Source organism: Coenobita brevimanus, chromosome 13 (genome assembly GCF_032717465.1).
Source record: "Coenobita brevimanus isolate Jiangsu-jjx chromosome 13, ASM3271746v2, whole genome shotgun sequence".
NCBI lineage: Eukaryota > Metazoa > Arthropoda > Malacostraca > Decapoda > Coenobitidae > Coenobita > Coenobita brevimanus.
Genome location: NC_136966.1, coordinates 2,920,049 through 2,939,622, shown reverse-complemented (window position 1 = coordinate 2,939,622; position 19,574 = coordinate 2,920,049). Strand labels below are relative to the sequence as shown.

Here is a 19,574-nt window from a genome sequence, read left to right as displayed (position 1 = left end):
TAAGCAGATGATTTTGCTGGCGGACTTCAAAAGGTGTATTAGTAAAGATGTAAGCCTATATCTTGATGAGAGAAGAATAGATAATTTGTCTGATGCTGCAGTTTTAGCTGATGAATATGTTCTCACTCACAAGAGATATTCTAAAGAAAAAGGGAAAGCTGAGAGTAAGTACGTTGCCTCTACTCAGAGTACAGGTAACAGGAAAGAGAATAAAGATGATGTTTCTCAGGAAGTAAATACCAGCTTCACCTCTAGATTTCAGAAAAGTAATGTACTTATTGTAGTAAGCTTGGTCATACTACGGAGAGATGTTTCAGGAGACAGCGTGATGTGAACAAAAAGGAGTCTTTAAATATTCAGTCAATTGGTCTAGTGTCCACTCTTGAGAGTTCCCAGAATTCTTTAACTGAGTTAACTGAACCTGCTTTGAGGGGTAACTTAAATTCTCATGATGGAGCTCCTCTTTTGAGCAGTAACGTGGGTGACACTCTCAAGAGTTCATGTGCTAATTTCCTGTCTGATGGTTTTGTCAGTCCTCTGGACAGTAATGACAGGAAATCAGTTAAAATATATCGTGATACAGGTGCTTGCCAATCCCTTATGCTGACCAGTGTTCTAGGCTCTAATGTTAATTCCTCTGATGAAACTGTAATCTTACAAGGTGTAGGGAATAATTACTTCTCTGTCCCTCTGTGCAGAGTGAATTTAGAGTCTGGTTTTGTTAATGGTTCCGTTATGGTTGGGTTGGTTGAGACACTCCCAATGTCAGGTGTAACTTTCTTACTTGGAAATGATATTGGTGGAAGTCAAGTGTGTCCAGCTCCTCAGTTGTCTGGTGAGCCAGTGGCTGCGACCCAGGATTGTGATGTCCCTGATGTGTTCCCTGCATGTGCTGTCACTAGGGCTAAGTCTAAAGTTACTGGTGATTTAGAGGATAATGATGATGATGATGTTATCCTAGCTGACACTTTTCTTGCTAATTTGGACCACTCACCAGATGAGGCAGTACCCCGTAGTGTTGATAATTTGTCTCGTCAAGAGTTGGTTGAGTTGCAGGTTGCTGACCCTGAGTTGAAAGGTCTTGCTAACTCTGCTTACAGTGAAGAAGAGTCAGCCGGTGCTTCTACTTGTTATTATATAAAGTCAGGAGTACTTATGAGGAAGTGGAGACCCCCAACAGCATCAGCCGACTGTGAATGGGAGGTTGTACATCAAGTTGTCATCCCTCGTGTTTGTAAGTAGGATATCATTCGAGTGGCTCATGATACCAGTTTGGCAGGACACCTTGGAGTGAGGAAGACTGTGGCACGCATTTTGAAACACTTCTACTGGCCAGGTATCTTCAGGGATGTTTCCTGGTATTGTAAGTCTTGTCACACCTGTCAAGTTGTGGGGAAGTGTAATCAGACCGAAAAGGTTGCACCTCTAGTTCCCATTCCTCCTTTTGAGGCGCCTTTCACCCGTGTGTTGGTGGATATTGTGGGCCCTCTTCCTAAGACTTCTTCAGGATTTTCTTATGTGTTGACCCTGATTGATATGGCTACTCGTTATCCTGAAGCCATTCCACTTAGAAATATCTCAGCAAAGAACGTGGTTAAGGAAATGCTAGGGTTCTTCACAAAGTTTGGTCTGCCCAAGGAGGTACAGTCAGACCGAGGAAGTAATTTCATGTCAAATGTTTTCAAGCAGTCTCTGAAAGAGTTGGGCATCACCCAGATCACCTCTTCAGCTTACCATCCCCAGACCCAAGGAGCGTTGGAGAGATATCATCAAACACTCAAATCGATGCTCAAGAAATACTGTTTGGAACATCAGAAAGACTGGGATAAAGGTCTTCCATTCGTTGTGTTTGCCGCAAGAGAAACTCCAAATGAATCACTGGGCTTCTCACCTTTTGAACTACTGTTTGGCCATGAAGTAAGAGGACCCCTTAAGTTACTCAAGGAATGCTGGCTGTCAGAGGAAGATGACGTCAACCTGCTGGAGTATGTGATGAAGTTCAAAGAACGGCTGTCCACTACTTTACAGCTGGCGAGAGAGAATTTAGGAGCTGCTCAGAAGATGAAGACTTGGTATGATAAGAAGTCCAGGTTACGCCACTTTCAGCCAGGAGATCAGGTTTTGATTCTGCTACCAGTTCATGGGCAACCTCTTCAAGCCAAGTTTAGTGGCCCTTATTTCGTGGAGAAGAAACTCAGTGATGTCAACTATGTCATCGCCACACCAGATCGTAGAAAGAGCAAGCAACTATGTCACATCAACATGCTAAAGTTATATCACAGGCGGGACGAAAATAATCCAGTCTGCACTGTAGCTGTTCCACCCGAGTCTGCAAGTGAAGCTCTCCCATGCAGTATGAGCCTGAGTGATAGTTTGGGGAAGAATCCTGATATCATGAATGATCTCCAGACTAAGCTTTCTCATCTACCTCCCAAGGAAAGGCAGGAGTTTTCGGCATTACTGCAGGAGTACCCGCAAGTGTTCCGTGCCACTCCAGGAAGAACCACTGTGTTGATGCATGATGTCGATGTTGGAGACGCAAAGCCAATTAAATTGCCTCCTTACCGTGTGAACCCAGTGAAAGTTCCTCTCATCCAGAAGGAGCTTGGCTACCTGTTGGACCACAAGATGATTGAGCCCTGTCAGAGCGAGTGGAGTTCTCCTGTCACTCTAGTCCCTAAGCCAGGTGGGTCACAGCGGCTTTGCATTGACTACAGACGTGTTAATCAGATAACCAAAACAGACACTTACCCTCTCCCTCGTGTGGAAGATTGCATAGACAAGATCGGAAAGGCTAGGTACATAAGTAAGTTTGATTTGTTAAAGGGATACTGGCAAGTACCTATGACTGAACGTGCTAGGGAGATCTCATGTTTTGTAACACTAGGAAAGACTTTTGCATGTTCAGTAATGCCATATGGTATGAAGAATGCACCAGCCACATTTCAGAAGCTCATGAATGTTGTAACAGAGGGTTTGGCAGGGTGTGTTGTTTATATTGATGATGTATTAATCTTCAGTGACAACTGGAAAGATCACCTATGCCATGTCAGTAAATTTCTTGAGCGTTTGGTTCATGCTAATCTTGTAGCTAATTTATCAAAGTGTGAGTTTGGTCAAGCTAAAGTTCAGTACCTTGGGTATGTAATTGGTGATGGACATGTTGCACCACCAGCAGCTAAGGTTCAGGTTATAAGTGATCTTCCCAGACCTAAAAGTAGGAAGGAGCTACAAAGATTTTTGGGAATGGTAGGTTATTACAGGAGATTTGTTCTTAACTTTTCAATTCTTGTATCACCACTTACAGACCTACTGAAAAAGGGAGTTAAATTTGTCTGGACCGATAACTGTGAATCCTCTTTCAGCAAACTTTAAGCTATCCTATTAAGTCAGCCAGTGCTCGCTACTCCAAATTTTGCTAAGCCTTTTAAGATGGCTGTTGATGCAAGTGATACAGGAGCTGGGGCTGTTTTGCTGCAAGAGGATGATCAGGGTATTGAACATCCTGTATCTTATTACAGTAAGAAGTTCACTCCACCTCAAAAAAACTACTCAACTATTGAGAAAGAGCTTTTGGCCTTGATTTTGGGTTTACAGCATTTTTCATTTTATTTGTGTTCTGGTTTTGACCCCATAGTCATTTATACCGATCATAACCCACTGAAATTCCTTAGTAAGTTTAAAGATAAAAATCAGAGATTGACAAGATGGAGTCTACTTCTTCAGGAGTATTCATTAGACATACAACATGTCAAGGGGAAAGAAAATGTTATTGCAGATTGCTTATCTAGACTTTAGACAGATTGTTTTAGAGTAATAAGAAATTTCCTTTGTAAATTTCTTTTTTCTTTGTGGGGAGGTGTTACATAGCCTATGATTTCATCACCCTTTGTGTAATTTTAACGCACAGTTGCTGCATGTTTGATCACGAGCGTGTTCTGCCTCAGTCCCCCCCTTCTACCGTTATAGTAGAGTAAGTCGTTCTCTCTGTTATTCAGAGCGGGATTGTCAACTCTTTGTCCCCATGGCTTCATTTGCGCGTCCTTCTTACAAGTTGTATCAAGCTCTGCTGGCCCCTATATAATGAGCTCAGTCTCTGCATCATTGCCACTTTGATCTGCTCCTCATTTTGTTCATATCTCTGTCCTCCCCTGTACAGATATTATTATTGTGAGTGCTCAAGAAATCTCGAAACATCTAGCAGCTGTGTGTAATTTGAGTATAACTGTTGTATTTTTTCTTGTACTGTGTAGCATAAGGTTAATTCTTAGGTCTAGTGAGGTTTTTGATTAATGTTGGGTTTTATGTCAGTCATTTTTGATACTAGTTTGGATCTGTAATAATTTATCTTGCATTAACTGAGCATTACCCGGTGTATTTTCGTTTTATCAGGGCTGACTTAGGTAAATTTACCCTTGCTAATTTTGTGTTAATAGAGGCTATTGCAGTTAACCATATATTTAACCTGTTTTTTGCCATTACATTATCCTTATGAGTCCTGAATGTTTTGTTGTTAGTTTGAGCATTAAACTTTAACTTGTAATTTTACCTAACTCTTTTGTTTTGAACCTGGAACTTTACGGGACAGTAGTGACTCTTAGTATTCTCACTTAAAGTGTACGTTATCTTTCTCTGTTCCGTAACATTGTCGACTCCCCAACCCCTCCACTCACAGCTATTTTATCTTTGTTATTTTTCCACAGCTTCAACCCCCACCTGTTCCTGGAATGTTCTGTAACCATTACTAGCAACGTAAGCCTGTCACCGAGATCTAACTAATGAAAGCAGAGTAAAAACCACTCTAAAATCCTTCCTTTACCTACCCACCCAGCTACTTAGCGCAGTGTGCTTAGCAGAGAAGCGTTAGGCTTAATTTTAAGCGATGTTTGGGAGGTACTTCACGTGGATGACAGCTAATCATATACAAAAGAACATTGCATTGTCTCCTTACACTAAGCTCTTAACCAATGGGAGGAGCCAAAACTTATGCCGTCACTCCCCTAAGCTCCATCCTCTATCCTAACCAATGAGTGAGATGCTCTTGTACCCATGACGTCACATCCCTTGGCTCCTTCACCAGACAATGTAAGACGCCGAAATCGTTACGTTACGCAGCTGAGTTCCACACACACACACACACACACACACACACACACACACACACACACACACACACACACAGTAGTAAGTAAGTAAGCAAGTATTTACTGACCATAATATCCAGTTACACATACAGGATTTCAAACAATAAACCTTAGCATGATAAACATTACATCAGATATTAGCAAACAATTATGGTCCACAAAACAAGCGAAGTATTAAAGGGTTGATCAGTGCATCTATATAGCCTTAATGAAAGATGGAAATCATTACACTTCTGATTAGTAACGTAACTACAATTTGACCAATCACCTTTTTTACGAAAAAAAAAAAATCCTAATGATATATCACGGTTAGAATAAGAGCATACAAAATGAATTAAATACACTTTAAATAACATAGGTTATGATAAACATTATAATACACACTAGCCAAAACAGGAAAGGACCTTATACATTATTTCCTCAATAGGAAACTGAGCATCGTCACCAATGATATGACTCCAGGAAGTAAAGTTATATCTTGTACGTGTGTGCTGAGTCAGTGGACACACCTCCAGTACATGCAACTCTGTTTGCACAACACCACATGGACAGAGCCGCTCTGCTACCGGGAGATGTCCCCATCCACGCCGATTCCAAAGGCCCGTCTCAATCGCCAGATTGTGACTGATTACCCGCAGCCGACTAAATGCCATTCTGTGTACCTCACCAGTTTTACCAGGACATTTATAGATCTCGTGAACTGTTAAGGTAGGGTTCAACACATTATAAATTAGCCTTCTAGAAGATGTAGAGTTAGAAATTGATTCCTTTAAAGATCAATGCCGACTTTAACATCATCAACAGAATTATTAATTAAACTCTTAATGTGTTTACTTGTTGGTGTGTTAACCGCCATGGTCAGCCTGACGGCGTGCACCCACGGGTCATCGGGCATACCGCGCCTCTTCCCCCAAAGTCGCTGGAAAAGCTTCCTCTGCCTTCCCCCACCCCCTCATCATCATCCTCTCCCCCACCCCCCTCTTCCTCATCCTCCACCTCCCCCCTCGTAATCATCCTCTCCCTTACCCCTCTCATCCTCATCCTCTCCCCCATTATAGTACTAAAAATTTCAGTGGCGGGCACCCGGGTTCCACGTAACAAACGTCCGTGCACGCCGTCATACAAGCTCCCAGCAGCTGTTTAATACCCCAGTTATACAATTTTTCCGTTGGCCTCAAGTTCCCATTGAACCAGGACTCACAGCCATATAGGATGGTTGACATTAAGGCTGCTTCAAACATTTTCTTTTTAACATAAAATGGTATGTCTATATTCTTTTCCAAAATTGACACAAATTTCAGAATGTGGCACATTTTTGCTTGTGCGTGGGAGGTAATGGCTGACGACAGGGTCCCGTCGCTTGTGAACAGGCTGCCCAGATACACATACCTGTCACACCACTGCACAACCATCTCACCAACGCAGAATGGCTCACGATCGCCCACTGACGTATGGATTGCAAAGAAAGAAAGTACCGAACATGTAAGTGTAAAGTAGACAGAGTAAAGTATTAGACGAACTTTTTTGCCTGACTGTACTTACCCCTAATATTTCTCTAAAATGATAGACCTAACGTCCCTTCGCCCATTGTTAATACTGTACTTTGACATCATCATCCTCGTACTCCTCTGCCCATCCCTGATATTTCTCTGTAATAATGATACCCTTCCCAGTCATTCAACAGACTTTGATATTCCGCTGTTATCATCATCCTAGCCACCAACATATTCCTCTATCCCCTGCCATTTTCTCTCACCAGCAACCCCCTTCTCTTATCATTTCCTTCACCCTCCATCCCATCCCTACCCCTACCCCATGTCCTCATACCCACCATCTATATTGTATGGGTCTTGTTCACACCCACCTTCTCCCTTTCCGATCACTCACCACCTTCCCTCACCCCTATCCCTTATACTCACCGTCCCTCCCTTTCCCCACACCCTCTCTTCCCTGTCTCACCATTCCATTCATCCTCACACCCCTTCTCCTTACCCTCAACCATTTCCCTCCCCAAGCCTCAACCCTCAACCATACCTTTCCTTACCCATCTCCGTTCTTAACCCCCGGTCCTTACTCTTCCTCCACCGCCTTCTCTCCCCCACCCATCCCCACACCCTCACCCCCTTCCCTTACCTCACCTTCACCCCAACACATAGTATTACTATCTAATCATCGTCCCCACACCACTCCCCCACGAACTGGCCCGCTCATATCATGAACGCACGAGCTGTAATATTACTCTCTCTGTCTCTGTCTCTGTCTGTCTGTCTGTCTGTCTGTCTCTCTCTCTCTCTCTCTCTCTCTCTCTCTCTCTCTCTCTCTCTCTCTCTCTCTCAGATAGAGATCTTAAGCCCTCAATTTCTAAACCCGATCTCACGGAATTAAGGGATCGAAATACTGTGCCTGCAGTAAACGCGATTTGTTGCCGCGATTTAACAGACTCCAAAAATTTGTAAACCCACCCGCATTTAGTGGCCAAATCGTGTAGTAACCAGGCTGTTTTTACATGAAAGGTGCATGATGTCGTCGGCGAAGATCCGGTTCAGATACACATAAAAATAATAATAATAATAATAATAATAATAATAATAATGATATGATGATGATGATGATGATGATGATAGTGATTAAGAGGAAGATGAAAAGAAGTAAGAGGAAAAACCGGAGGAGGAGGAGGATAAGGCGATGGCGATGAAGATGATAATCAAAAGCAAGAAGAGGAAGAAGAAAGTGGGGGAGGAGGAGGAGGAGGAGAAGAAAGATGATTAAGAAAAGGAAGAAGAGAAGGAATGGGATAAAAAGAAAAAACACTGGCAATGACGAAAAGAGGGAGACGATGTGTAGAAGGAAAAATAGCAAATTTATGTGGAGGCATAGACGTGGGAGAGGACGGCATGCTGGGACGGAGGTAGAATAAGATGGGGCGGAAAAAAAAAAAAAAAAAAAGGTATAGTGGTGCGGTTGGTTGGGTCGAGGGGGACGGAAAGGGAGGGTTGGGGTTCGGTACCGTCCTTAATTACCAGGTGAGGCAGAGGGGTGGACCGGGGAAAGGAAATAGGAAAGGGTGAAAAAGGAAAGTGTGGAAGAGGTGGTAAGAACGAAAAGGGGACAAAGAAGACAAATGATGGTGAAGGAGTAAGGAAGAGTGAGAGAATGGAAAGAGTGCAGTACTCTCTCTCCCTCTCTCTATCTCTCTCTCTCGGTAATAGACAAGGAAAACAAGAGAAGAAGAAGACCTTTTTTCTCGTATATATTTTTTGATTTCAGCCATATCCCTACCTTTGACTCTGGCCAGTTTTTAAGGAACCCATGGTAGTTAAGATTCAATGGGTCTGAAAGGCGTCCAGAGACAGCTAGGGTCTCACACCTCACACATTGTATTACGCACTATTGTTCACTGTCCAGAGCGTGATAGGGAGGGATATCACATTTCAAACTAGTGTTACTGTATATGAGTTTCCCTTTGTTATGGACACGTCGACGACCATTTGTAGATACACAGCATAACCAGTTGCATCATGACTCTGAAGTATTCCACTGCAGGACTAAAGCTTCTCCCATGTTTCTCCATAGTGACCTATTTGGCTGTTGTTCTTCTCTATCATATCTCATAAACTTTCTGATTTCATCTCTCCATCATGTTTTCTTTCATCTTCTTCTCCTTGCTCCAGTTTTTGGCTGCCTCTCGAATTTCTGAGTTGTTCATTTATTTGTTATCTGCTCTGGTAAATTAATAAAGATCAGTTTCCTTCAATGCATCCCATTACCTGCACGATTTGTGCTCGGATCAGTATTACTGAGGGTTCAGGGCTTTAAAACTTGCCTGTGCCTAACTGAAATATAATTTCTTCCTTCCGCTTTCTCTTGTTATTTAATCCTGCAGTAAACACCACCTCACCTCATTTTCAAGGTCTCTTCACCATTGCCACCTTTGTCTCGCTGTTTCTGTAAGTGACACTTTCGTTCAGTGATCAGTGCTTTGTCATTTGTCTTGAATCACTCCTTTTTCCTTTCCGTACGTTCCTGTTCCTACTTCCACACACATCTCCTTATCACATTATCTTCCACTCTTCCGCCGTTACGTTTATTGCAGTTTGCTTTCTTATACAGTTACTCCTTTGTACTCTTTTACAATTACCTGATTCAGTCAGCGTTTGCCACTTTCTGTGATCAGTGTTTTCGTCATCTTTCAAGTCCCTGCTAATCACTTGACTTTTTTTCTTCCATCTATTCCTGCCTCTTCTCAGTCACAAATCTCATTCTCATCTGACTCCCAGTGTTTTTCTCCCTTTGTTTCTTTGCCTCCAACAAGTTTCACCAGATACCAAGCTGATTCATTTTTTTTTTTCCTTCAGCCATTTCCTGATATATTCCTCCTTTCTTCTCATCTTGCTCTCTTCTCCCTAACCTTTGTCTTCTCCCCGAGTCACCTTTCTCACTCAGCCCTCTCGCGAGTCTGTATAAGCGAGTTTTTCCTTGTGTGATCACCTCATTACAAGTCAGCGCAAAACCGGTGCCCCTCACCGAGTCATACCCCGTCACGCCATTGTATAACGGGTTTATGAGTCAAGTAGATTATGAGGGGAAAAAGAATAAGCAGGAGGGAAAAAGGGAGGACGGGGTAGTTATTGGAGGAAAGGAAAGAGGAGAAGGAGCAGAGAGAAAGAGGACAAGATGACTAATGTGAAGGGCGTTGTGTGAAAAAAGATTTACTGGACTCGGGAATGTAAAAGACTGTGGTTGAAGGGCAGCATAATTGGCAGGATGGGACGTCCTGGAGATTGATTATAAGAACAGTGTTTTAGACAGGAATAGGTCATATGAATATAGAGGGTCGGCATTAACTGAGAGTAGTAAAGTACGGTACATGGTATATAAAATCATACATTTAATACTTTTTAATATGGCATTAATCAGTGATCTATAGACCCATTCAGGTGGTCCAGCACCTTGAGGCAATGGAGGGATCGGCAATTTTCCGGGACACGATTTTTTTTTTTTTTTTTTTTTTTATGTGCCGCCGATTATCGATGTTGTATTAACTGGCACCTCACATTTTTCTGTAATATTTGGATCCTGCAACGGAATTTCTTGCCTCTATGATATTGTATTATACTCCCATCAAAATATGTCTGATTAACCAAAAGCATTTCCGTGGAAGCATTGCAAATGGTACTCGACAATTCTCAGTCTATACTTGACGTGCCCATGTTGAGTCGGCAGCATAAAACACAGAATGCATGCTAACATTAGATTGGCCGGTAGAGATTATTTCAGTCCTTCACTTCTGAGCTAAATTCTAGACACGTCGTAAACTTCATTAACTCACTGCTTACTTCAGATCATAATGGCAAGTAAGTTATTTGTTATCGTAGCTCTGACACTTAAATTCTAACCTCTCCAATCGTAAAGAGTCTCCTATCTAGAATATTCTCAGGACATAGCAAGACTAAATTGATAACAAGCTTTACCGGATTCAAGGGGTTAATGGATGGAACAGAAATGGTGCCATAGACTGTATGAAGGTGGTATCAGATGGACAAGGCTGACTCATTCAATATTGTACAGTTGCCAGCCATAGTTTTTGCTCACCCTTCACCCTCACCCCAGTCTGGAAGGGAGTCAAGGCCAGGGAGTCAAACCGAACGAAAGCCTGTTGTTGGTAAATCTAAGCTTTTCTAAATTGCTGTAGTAACACTGTCATCGCGACCTTTTCCTCGTGCAGTCTGTCAAAGCTTCCAAATACCACTTTGATTAAGTCTTTAACTGGTCTTTGGTGTGGCACTTTGGCTACGATTTCCTCTAGCCTGGGGAGGGATTAGCGGGTGTGCGGAAACTATGGCTCGCCAGTGCATAAAGTCTTTCAAAACGAAACGAACAGAGCCTGATGTAAAAGTATGTCTGTATTAGACTTGGCTTATAATACCACAGTCTTTCAGTTGGAACCATCAAACCGCATTCATCATCATCATCATCATCATCATCAATCATCATCCTCACCATCCTCATTATAATTATTATCATCATTATGATCATCCCAACCTGATTTTGATTCTTCAGGACTTGATGCGATTCAGTCTAGAAACAAAGAAACACACAGGTCGTGGAACTATCGAACAGTGTGCAGACCTCATTTAGGCCTTCAGTCCAATGTCGTACAGCTGGCCGCACTCCCGCGAGGGCCACAGCGTTGTCAACGCTGGCCAAGATATTTACTCTGAAACACTAGTAGACAGATGCGTTCGAAGGATCCACAGCCAGTAAGAGAGAGTCGTACAGAGAGAGTTTGGGGGGGAGGAAGGGGGTTTGAGGAGGGTGGGGGGATACCTATGCACGAGAGGTGAGGGATGACGTCTGAAACAGATGAGTGGAAGGCTGGAAGCTATATATAATATAAATCTACAATACCTGGTAACAAATCATATATATTTTAGTACCTTTATTGTCAAGTTATTACCGCTGTGAAAAGTGGCACAGTTAATGCTTGGAAACCATAAAGCATAATGCTATTGAATATAGCAAATGTGAATCCTTAATACTGCATGCGGTAATTGCTGACACCCCTAGCACACACCTCCGTATCCTCCTTATCAAGCGTTTCCTAACACCCGACAACATTGGCTCGCTTATCTCTCGCATGATAACAGGAGTGTCATATTCTAGATACCGTACAGTACAGTAGCTTGTTTACAACTTATTACTATTTCTTTAGCACCTAATTGACTGTAATGTATCCGAATGTGTTAACTTTCATACAGCCAATACATTGTTCAGGGCTAAGACACCGTACCCTTGAGTATTGTCTGTAGCGTATAGGATGAAACTTAAGTTTGTCATTTTTCTTTTTCCCTTCTCTTCTGTTTTTATTGTCATTTCCATGTCCCCTCGATCCCTGACTGCGTAAGGCGTCCGACTCCTATGTGATCGGTCGCAAGTTCAATCCCTTATGGGGGGACACATACCGGCTGGACTATAATGGCTCTTGCTGATTTGTCCGTTCAACGTGCCACTTGACGGGCATGGGCGCCCATCAGCCCCGAACGTGTAGACAGGCCTTAAAAAGCGAGGGTTTTGCCCTTCCACAGCTCGCTCACTCGCCTCTGGCTCGCTTGTTTGTGGTGTATGAGGCGGGAGTCTGCCCATTCAGTCAATCCTTGCTCCATTTTTCACATGTTTGATACCCCTCATCTCTATCGTTTTTCCCTTTCTGCTACAGAGCGTTTCAGAATTTAAGTAGTTTTCTCTCTTCTTATTTTAATGTGTTTTGTCTCGTATTTCTTTACTTATGTTTGTTTTCAAGGCGATGTTATATGTCCAAGCAACCCTACCTTATCAAAAGTCCACAGCAGGGTTTATATATTCCCGAATTAAATGCACAAAATATTTGTTGCCATAATCCGACACTTTCTACGTGTTCTCTTGTGCTGATATTTGGGTCACAATTAATATGGTCATTCTATTGATAATATTTATTAATACAATAATTACAGTTACCAAATAAGTATCCCAGTAACCCACCAGTGTCTGCCGTCACGTTCTGTAAAAGAGCAATAACAAGTTACAATCAGCACGTTTCATAATGTAATTAGATATTTCCTTTATCACACTTCCACATATCGTTTACCAATTATTTATTTTGTCCTATCACTATAACTGCTTTCCGGTGTTCAATGAAGTTAATTGTCAGCATTAACAATTACGTAATAAATAGGTCTAGGCTAGACATCAACCTTTCGAGTCACAATAATAAACAAAGATAATATAATTTGTCCTTACTCTTGCTCTCTCTCTCTCTCTCTCTCTTTCTCTCTCTCTCTCTCTCTCTCTCTCTCTCTCTCTCTCTCTCTCTATATATATATATATATATATATCCAGCTATCTATCTATCTATCTATCTATACAGTATATATATATATATATTTATATATTTATATATATATATATATATATATATATATATATATATATATATATATATATATATATATAATCTGCTATCATGTGAAGGTGAATGGGAGCCCTGATAACTCCACGATGCGATGACGCAACGATGCGATTTTAAACTGCTTGTTAGGTAACGCTAGATATGGGCGATGTTGATATGTGCCAGTGGTGTCAGCAGCTGCCACATTCCGGATGAAGTTACTTACATTTGTTACATGTGATTAATAAACAGCATTTTGATTCATTATTTTCAGGCAGTTTTTGTCTGTATTTTACAGCGTCCATTGCTTGGAAACGACAATAAAATAAAATACGATTAAAGTCTACAATTATGAATCTTGATCGGTTGTCTTTGTTTTGCAGTATAATATTTAAAGTTGATCTTTTTACTTTTCATGATGGCAAAAGTAACACCGAAAAGAAACAAAAATTCTTTTAATAAATATTACACTTTTCTGTCGCCTCAACAATCGTCATATCTCGCCTCTCGTGTACAGGCACCCACCTACCCACCTCAAACCCGCTCCCTCCCTCAGTCCTGTGAATGCTTCGATCAGAGCTCACTACTAATGATTCGCGGTTACTATCTCGGCCAGCGTTGACAACACTAAGGTGGCCCTCGCGGGAGTGCGGCCAACTGTACTTTCGTTCCATTCTTTCTCGCGGACATTTATTCACCTTAATGTGGTATCAGATTAGTCATGCATTTCTCCAGCAGGAATCATTTTAGGTGCAGACTTCCTGGAACCAGGTACAGACCTTATCACAGTACACTGTGACTTGTGCCTCCAGTTCTTGCCAGAGATGCGTCTTCTTTTTTCTTGGTTCCACCTAGTTTCCTTACCCAAGATCATAAATAACGCTCAAGGTCACGCTTGGGATCGGCGTTCTATACCATCCCAGTTTACCATGACTGTCTTTGTAGAAGCTGCCTAGTATAGAAAAGTGGTGTACAACAGGTACTCCTTTTTTCCCTTGACTCTGATGCACGGTTCCCCTCGAATTATGTGATATAATGCATAGACTTCTCCGTCAAAGACATCCGACGGCTTCTCGGCAAAAGTTTCTACTGTACTTATATTTCTTGGAAGTATCAGTACGGTTGGAATTTCTATGCAGTTCTACTAATGGCTCTGCATTTTCCAGTAAGGTCTCTAGTTGAGACAGAAACTCATTATGTTCTCCCTTCCCCACTAGCATGATGAGTTTTTCAATAGTCTTCCGCTTAACCAGTTCCATGTAGGCTAGCTCCTGGCCGCTCCACAGTTCGGCATCAAACACATCGACCTGGAAAAGAGAATATAATGATCTAATTAACCTTATATTATATATTTGTGTATATATATTACTCATAATTATGGTCTTCCAATTATATATATATATATATATATATATATATATATATATATATATATATATATATATATATATATATATATATATATATATATATATATATACACACACATACATACACACACACACACACACACACAAGCAGGTAGGCGACGATGACCGGCTCTAAGTGGGCAGCTGTGGTTCAGCCTGTACTCACAAAGAAGGACGTTTATCTGATTAGAGTCTAAAAATACCATATCTCACCTCTCATTGGACACAAACAAAAACACCCAGACAACAGAAATAACTCGATCTTACATAAATCCAAACATGGGAAAATGCGAAAAAAATCATATATTTCTTCTTTTTTTTAATGAAATCTCCCATATGATGTACTGAGTTTGATTGTAACACATATATCTAATCATTTAAAATCTTTTCAGCACTTTTTTTTGGGGGGAGGGGGAGAAAATATGGATACTTCTTAGGTATCTTTTTTTTCACTCCTCTGCTCTAGTTTTCACTGGCGTGTAAGCAGTTATTTTGCAAACTTTTTCGCGCTTCATTGCGAAGCACAGGTTGGGTTTAAGAAGCTAACAATTGCATTGCCAGGTGCGTCATAAGCTTCTCTTCTGTTTGGTTAAAAAAAAAAAAAAAAAAGGTTTAATCTGCAATAATCGTGCCGAGGTTGGCCACTGGGTCCCAAGAATTTTCTGACCCACGGCCACGGAGGGGCTAAGGCCTGTTGCTGCCTCAAGTAGTTACCTAGCAATCAAAACCTTGCCGGCACAATTAGGTCATAGGCTATCAATTGTCCAGGTTTGGTCGGACTCGGTTAATTCTGAAAGGCAGAAGTGCCGGCCATAGTTAAACATGACTGCTAGGGACACTGAGGCCGATCTTCAGAGGGTTGTCACTCGGAAACTAGAGGAAAGAGGGGAAAAATGAATTGGACACTTCCGACAGGGAAGGACCTGGAGAGTAGGCCTAAAGAAGTCAGAGCTTTCTATGCCCATTAGTAATGCTTCTACAGCTCATAACGTGAAAAGTACGAACAAAGTGGTTTTGGGGCCGTTGCTAAGCAACGAGTGGTTGCCTGGCAACCGAAACCTTGCGGACACAACGGGGTCCTCGGCTGGTTATTGTATCCAGATTTGGTCGGAATCGGTTTGTTCTGAAGTGTAGAAGTGCCTGCCAAAACCAAACAAGAAAGAAGGAATACAAGAAGGAAAACATGACTAACAATAAGAGCAGCATGGAGCTGACCAATATACGTACATACATGACTCTAATTACCTGAGAGGAGCATACCTGTTTTGTGCCATCGTGATTATTTTGACGCAGTCGTGCTCAAGTTGTAATGATCCTGGCACTCCGAAGTGAATTCCACATTAGCTGAAGGAAGACGTATATGATAAAGTAACCCAACTTGAAACAAAAGTATCTATTCAAACTTGGCCATATGGCCACTCTGTCATATCAGTGACGGATCACCACTGAACTAACACATTAACAAGAAAACTGTGAAAACTGATCACATAAACACTCCATTATGTACTTTGTGCAAATGAGATATATGTTTTTTAAAGCAAAAGTCACTTGACCTTGATCATTGGCCTTGTTATTAAATCATGAAAATTATATGAGAAACGAATTCCTCGGGTCAAACTTATAAAGGAAAGTGATATCACACATCATTCTAAGTCTATTTGTTTAAAAGCTATATTTTGATTTTGGTATTTGATGTTAATTTATGCCAGTTACCTAATTAAAAATTTTTCACAATATTTGTGCAATTCGAACAAAGCTGAAAATGTTCTATAGAGGCATGTGAATATATATCAGTCAAAAAACCTTGTAGTATCAACATTTTCTCAGTTCACTATTGAAGATACATAGTCCGCAACTGGACTAGGGACAGGGAAGGAGTAAGGAAACATATGCATAACCCGGCAGCGAATCTGCTGCGTCATATCGAAGCTACCAAGAGATAAATTCAAGAGGTGTTTAGCCAAAGGTGAAATGGTGTAGAAGAGTGAATGTGTGAGTGAAGAATGGTCAGTAAATGATGCAACAACAAAACGATGCAAGTGAGTCAAGGTCGTGTGAGTGAACGCCAGTAGATTAATCAAGACCAAAATGTAAGCACTGGTAAATGGCGTGGGCTGCTGTGTATAAAGGACAACATCTGCAAGCTTGATGTACCAAGGCAAGTGTGAGGGGGAGGTATGTGCTAATGTGAGGGGAGGGGGAGGGTGACTGGCGACAGAAGAATGGAGCGGAGGAGGGTGGCAAGGTAAGCAGGTAAATATTATCATAAGATTTGTTGTCGACAGGATGCTTTAAGGTGGTAACATTGGGGAGGCAATAATAAATGATAGTAAGGATGAAAGTCGGGAAAATTATCAAGGTTTAAATCACAAAACAAACCCCAGTGACAAAGGTGCATCAGCTTACGGCGTTATTAGCTTTACGATTATTTTTTTTTACTTTGTCATCAAAGCTGTGTAAATCGGTCTTGTGTTAACCCAAAAACGTACATATTACTTCTTCGATCTGGGGGGTTAGTTGTTATAATTATTCAGTTTCTGTGAGGTTTTCATTGCCACCTCATTCATATTATCAGTGACCGTAAATATGACCGTGAAACACCAAATATTGATTCAATAAACATTTCTTGCAAGCGTAATTTGAGGCGGGGTAAAGCCGACATGTGTAACGAGAGGTTCGGGCCTCCATTCCCACGAGATACATGTTGAGGCTGCAATTGCATTGGATGCTGTAGTTGCTAAGGTGACCCAGACATTTAAGACTGTGGGGCTCTATCCTTAAAGTTCTGAAGTAATGATTTATGATTTAGTTTCTGTTCGATTTCAATGAGGTGCAACAATCGTACAACAGAGAGGGAAAATATGTGTCAGTTGAAATCGCTCAGTGTGGTTATTAAGTGACAGGGATACGTCAGAGTTACGAGGCGCTTTACTTAATATTTATCGGTAAGTAATAACTTCATGACTGTTCTCTTATATGATTTCTGGGAAATTTTTATGACGACGAAGCAAAGGAAACATAATATCAACATAAATCACTCACAGTGGACACATACTAAGACACACACTTAGTATGTCGAGAATCTTCGTTAAATTCATCAGGTAATATCTTCTCATGATGTTTATATTGCGGTACCAGGGTAATGCCACATTTTTTAAAACTCGTCCTCTCCCCAAACTATTACATTCTCCTAGGGATTAGTCTCAGTGTGAAGAGATAAATATACAGCAACGGACAAACCAGCCAGCAGCAACACGAGTCAGTATTTTAGGTAGACATCTGTGCTCTGCCTATATCCGACACTGACTGTTTGTGCATTCCTCCTGTGTGTGTTAGCTAAATTAGACTGGGTTAGAATAAGGTACGTTACTGTACACTGGGTTAGATTAGGTTGGGCTAAGTTTGGGCTGTTTAAATTAGAAGCAAAATCATATTGTATGCGTCATAGACTTCATTGCACCCCTTCACATGCAATTTGTTATGCATACATCACCTTCGTATTTTCTTATATGCAACTTATACTGGTATCATTTTAATTTGATGCAAGTTGCATAAGCTATAAAGAGGATATTAAGGCGTAATGTGCAGAAGAAATTGCCAAAAGAAGGAGTTCTACGAAATCTTAAAAGCACCACAAATTAGATTCGGTTAAGTTTGAATAGGTTAGGTTACATTAGATTATTTCAAGTTAGGTTATGTTATCTTGAATTGGGTCGACTTGTTTAGGTTACGGGGACACTTAAGCATTCTTCCTTTATTCTCAAGACTCCTAAACTAAAGTGCTCCAACAGACTTCACCTGTTCTTCCCTGACGTCTCTAGCAAACACATTCTTTCGAGCTGTTCCCGACTCGCAAAACTTTAGCTCTTTTTGCGGGACATGTCTCGAGGTGGTGGCAGCATTCTGAAGAAAATTAGTTTTGGAGGAAGAAAACAGACTGTAAAATGGTGTCCGACACATGATTTACTGATGTGGTGTTGATGGTGTGCATTAGTGGCTTATTTTTACATCGGGTGGGTGCTTGTTTGAACTTGTGTGAATTAATAATGTTTACATATTTACTTCTTCACTTTACGATCTCCAAACACCTCCTCGCTTACACAACATAACATATTAACACTCATACTTGTCGACATGCTACACATTTTGCTACAAGTTAAGGTTTTTATATACATATTCTATGAACTCATTTTAGCAAAACACAACCTCATCCACGAAAACACAACACCTCTACTCAGCATTCATGCTTTTTTTTTTTTTTTTTTTAATACTGTACAGTACACAAAGCTGCATCAATTTCTATCAACATTTAAACAAACATTTTAGGGGCTTACTATATAACACACCTTTTTCCACAATTACAGACACCACTTTTCAAAATATCATCACTCATTCATACTCACACTCCAGTTACACTCATTAATTCACACCTATTCATATACACTCAATCATATTCACATCCCTATTACATTCATTCATAAGTCATGCATACATCTACATCATTCATAATGCATACACTCACAAACACTCGTTCACAGCCACAGTCACTCATGTCTCTGCTCCCACTTACCCTCATTCATAGCCGATTCTCATTCTCTGTTACACTCATTCACGCCCAACAGTCTCATCTGCACTCCTTCATATTTACACATTCTTACAACCCTACCACATTCGTTCACACCTTTCCACAGCCATCTTTCCCAACACTACAACCATCTCTCTCTCTCTCTCTTTCTCTCTCTCTCTCTCTCTCTCTCTCTCTCTCTCTCTCTCCCACTGACTCATACCGTAAAACAAAACAAGCCAGCAGCCAGCCACAACCCCACTTTGGGCCTGGCCAGGCTTGTCAAATTATACTGACACGGTGGTTTGCATGTACTTCTTATCAACCCATGTACCCGCCTTTATAATGATACTTGATGCATAAAATGCCCGTGTGACAATGTTGACAGGGGGAGGGGTAAATTTTAAGGAGATAACAAGAGACATGCTACTTTACTAGGTGCAGTGACAAGGGGTATGTAAAAGATTGTGTCGTTGAATATGCGCCAGTCTCTTTTTTAGGGACCCTGTGACTTACAACGTGAGTGTGTACTG

At 41.2% G+C, this 19,574-nt stretch overlaps 1 protein-coding gene across 1 annotated transcript in view; it reads right to left on the bottom strand.

Moving 5' to 3' along the window:
• Nucleotides 1-14,120: 14,120 nt before the first annotated feature.
• Nucleotides 14,121-19,574, bottom strand: part of LOC145414582 (uncharacterized) — a 32,183-nt gene continuing 26,729 nt past the window's right edge. The window contains exon 3 of the mRNA XM_080284102.1: nucleotides 14,121-14,375. Coding sequence (XP_080140228.1) covers nucleotides 14,121-14,375 — 255 coding nt within the window. The remainder of the gene's footprint in view (nucleotides 14,376-19,574) is intronic.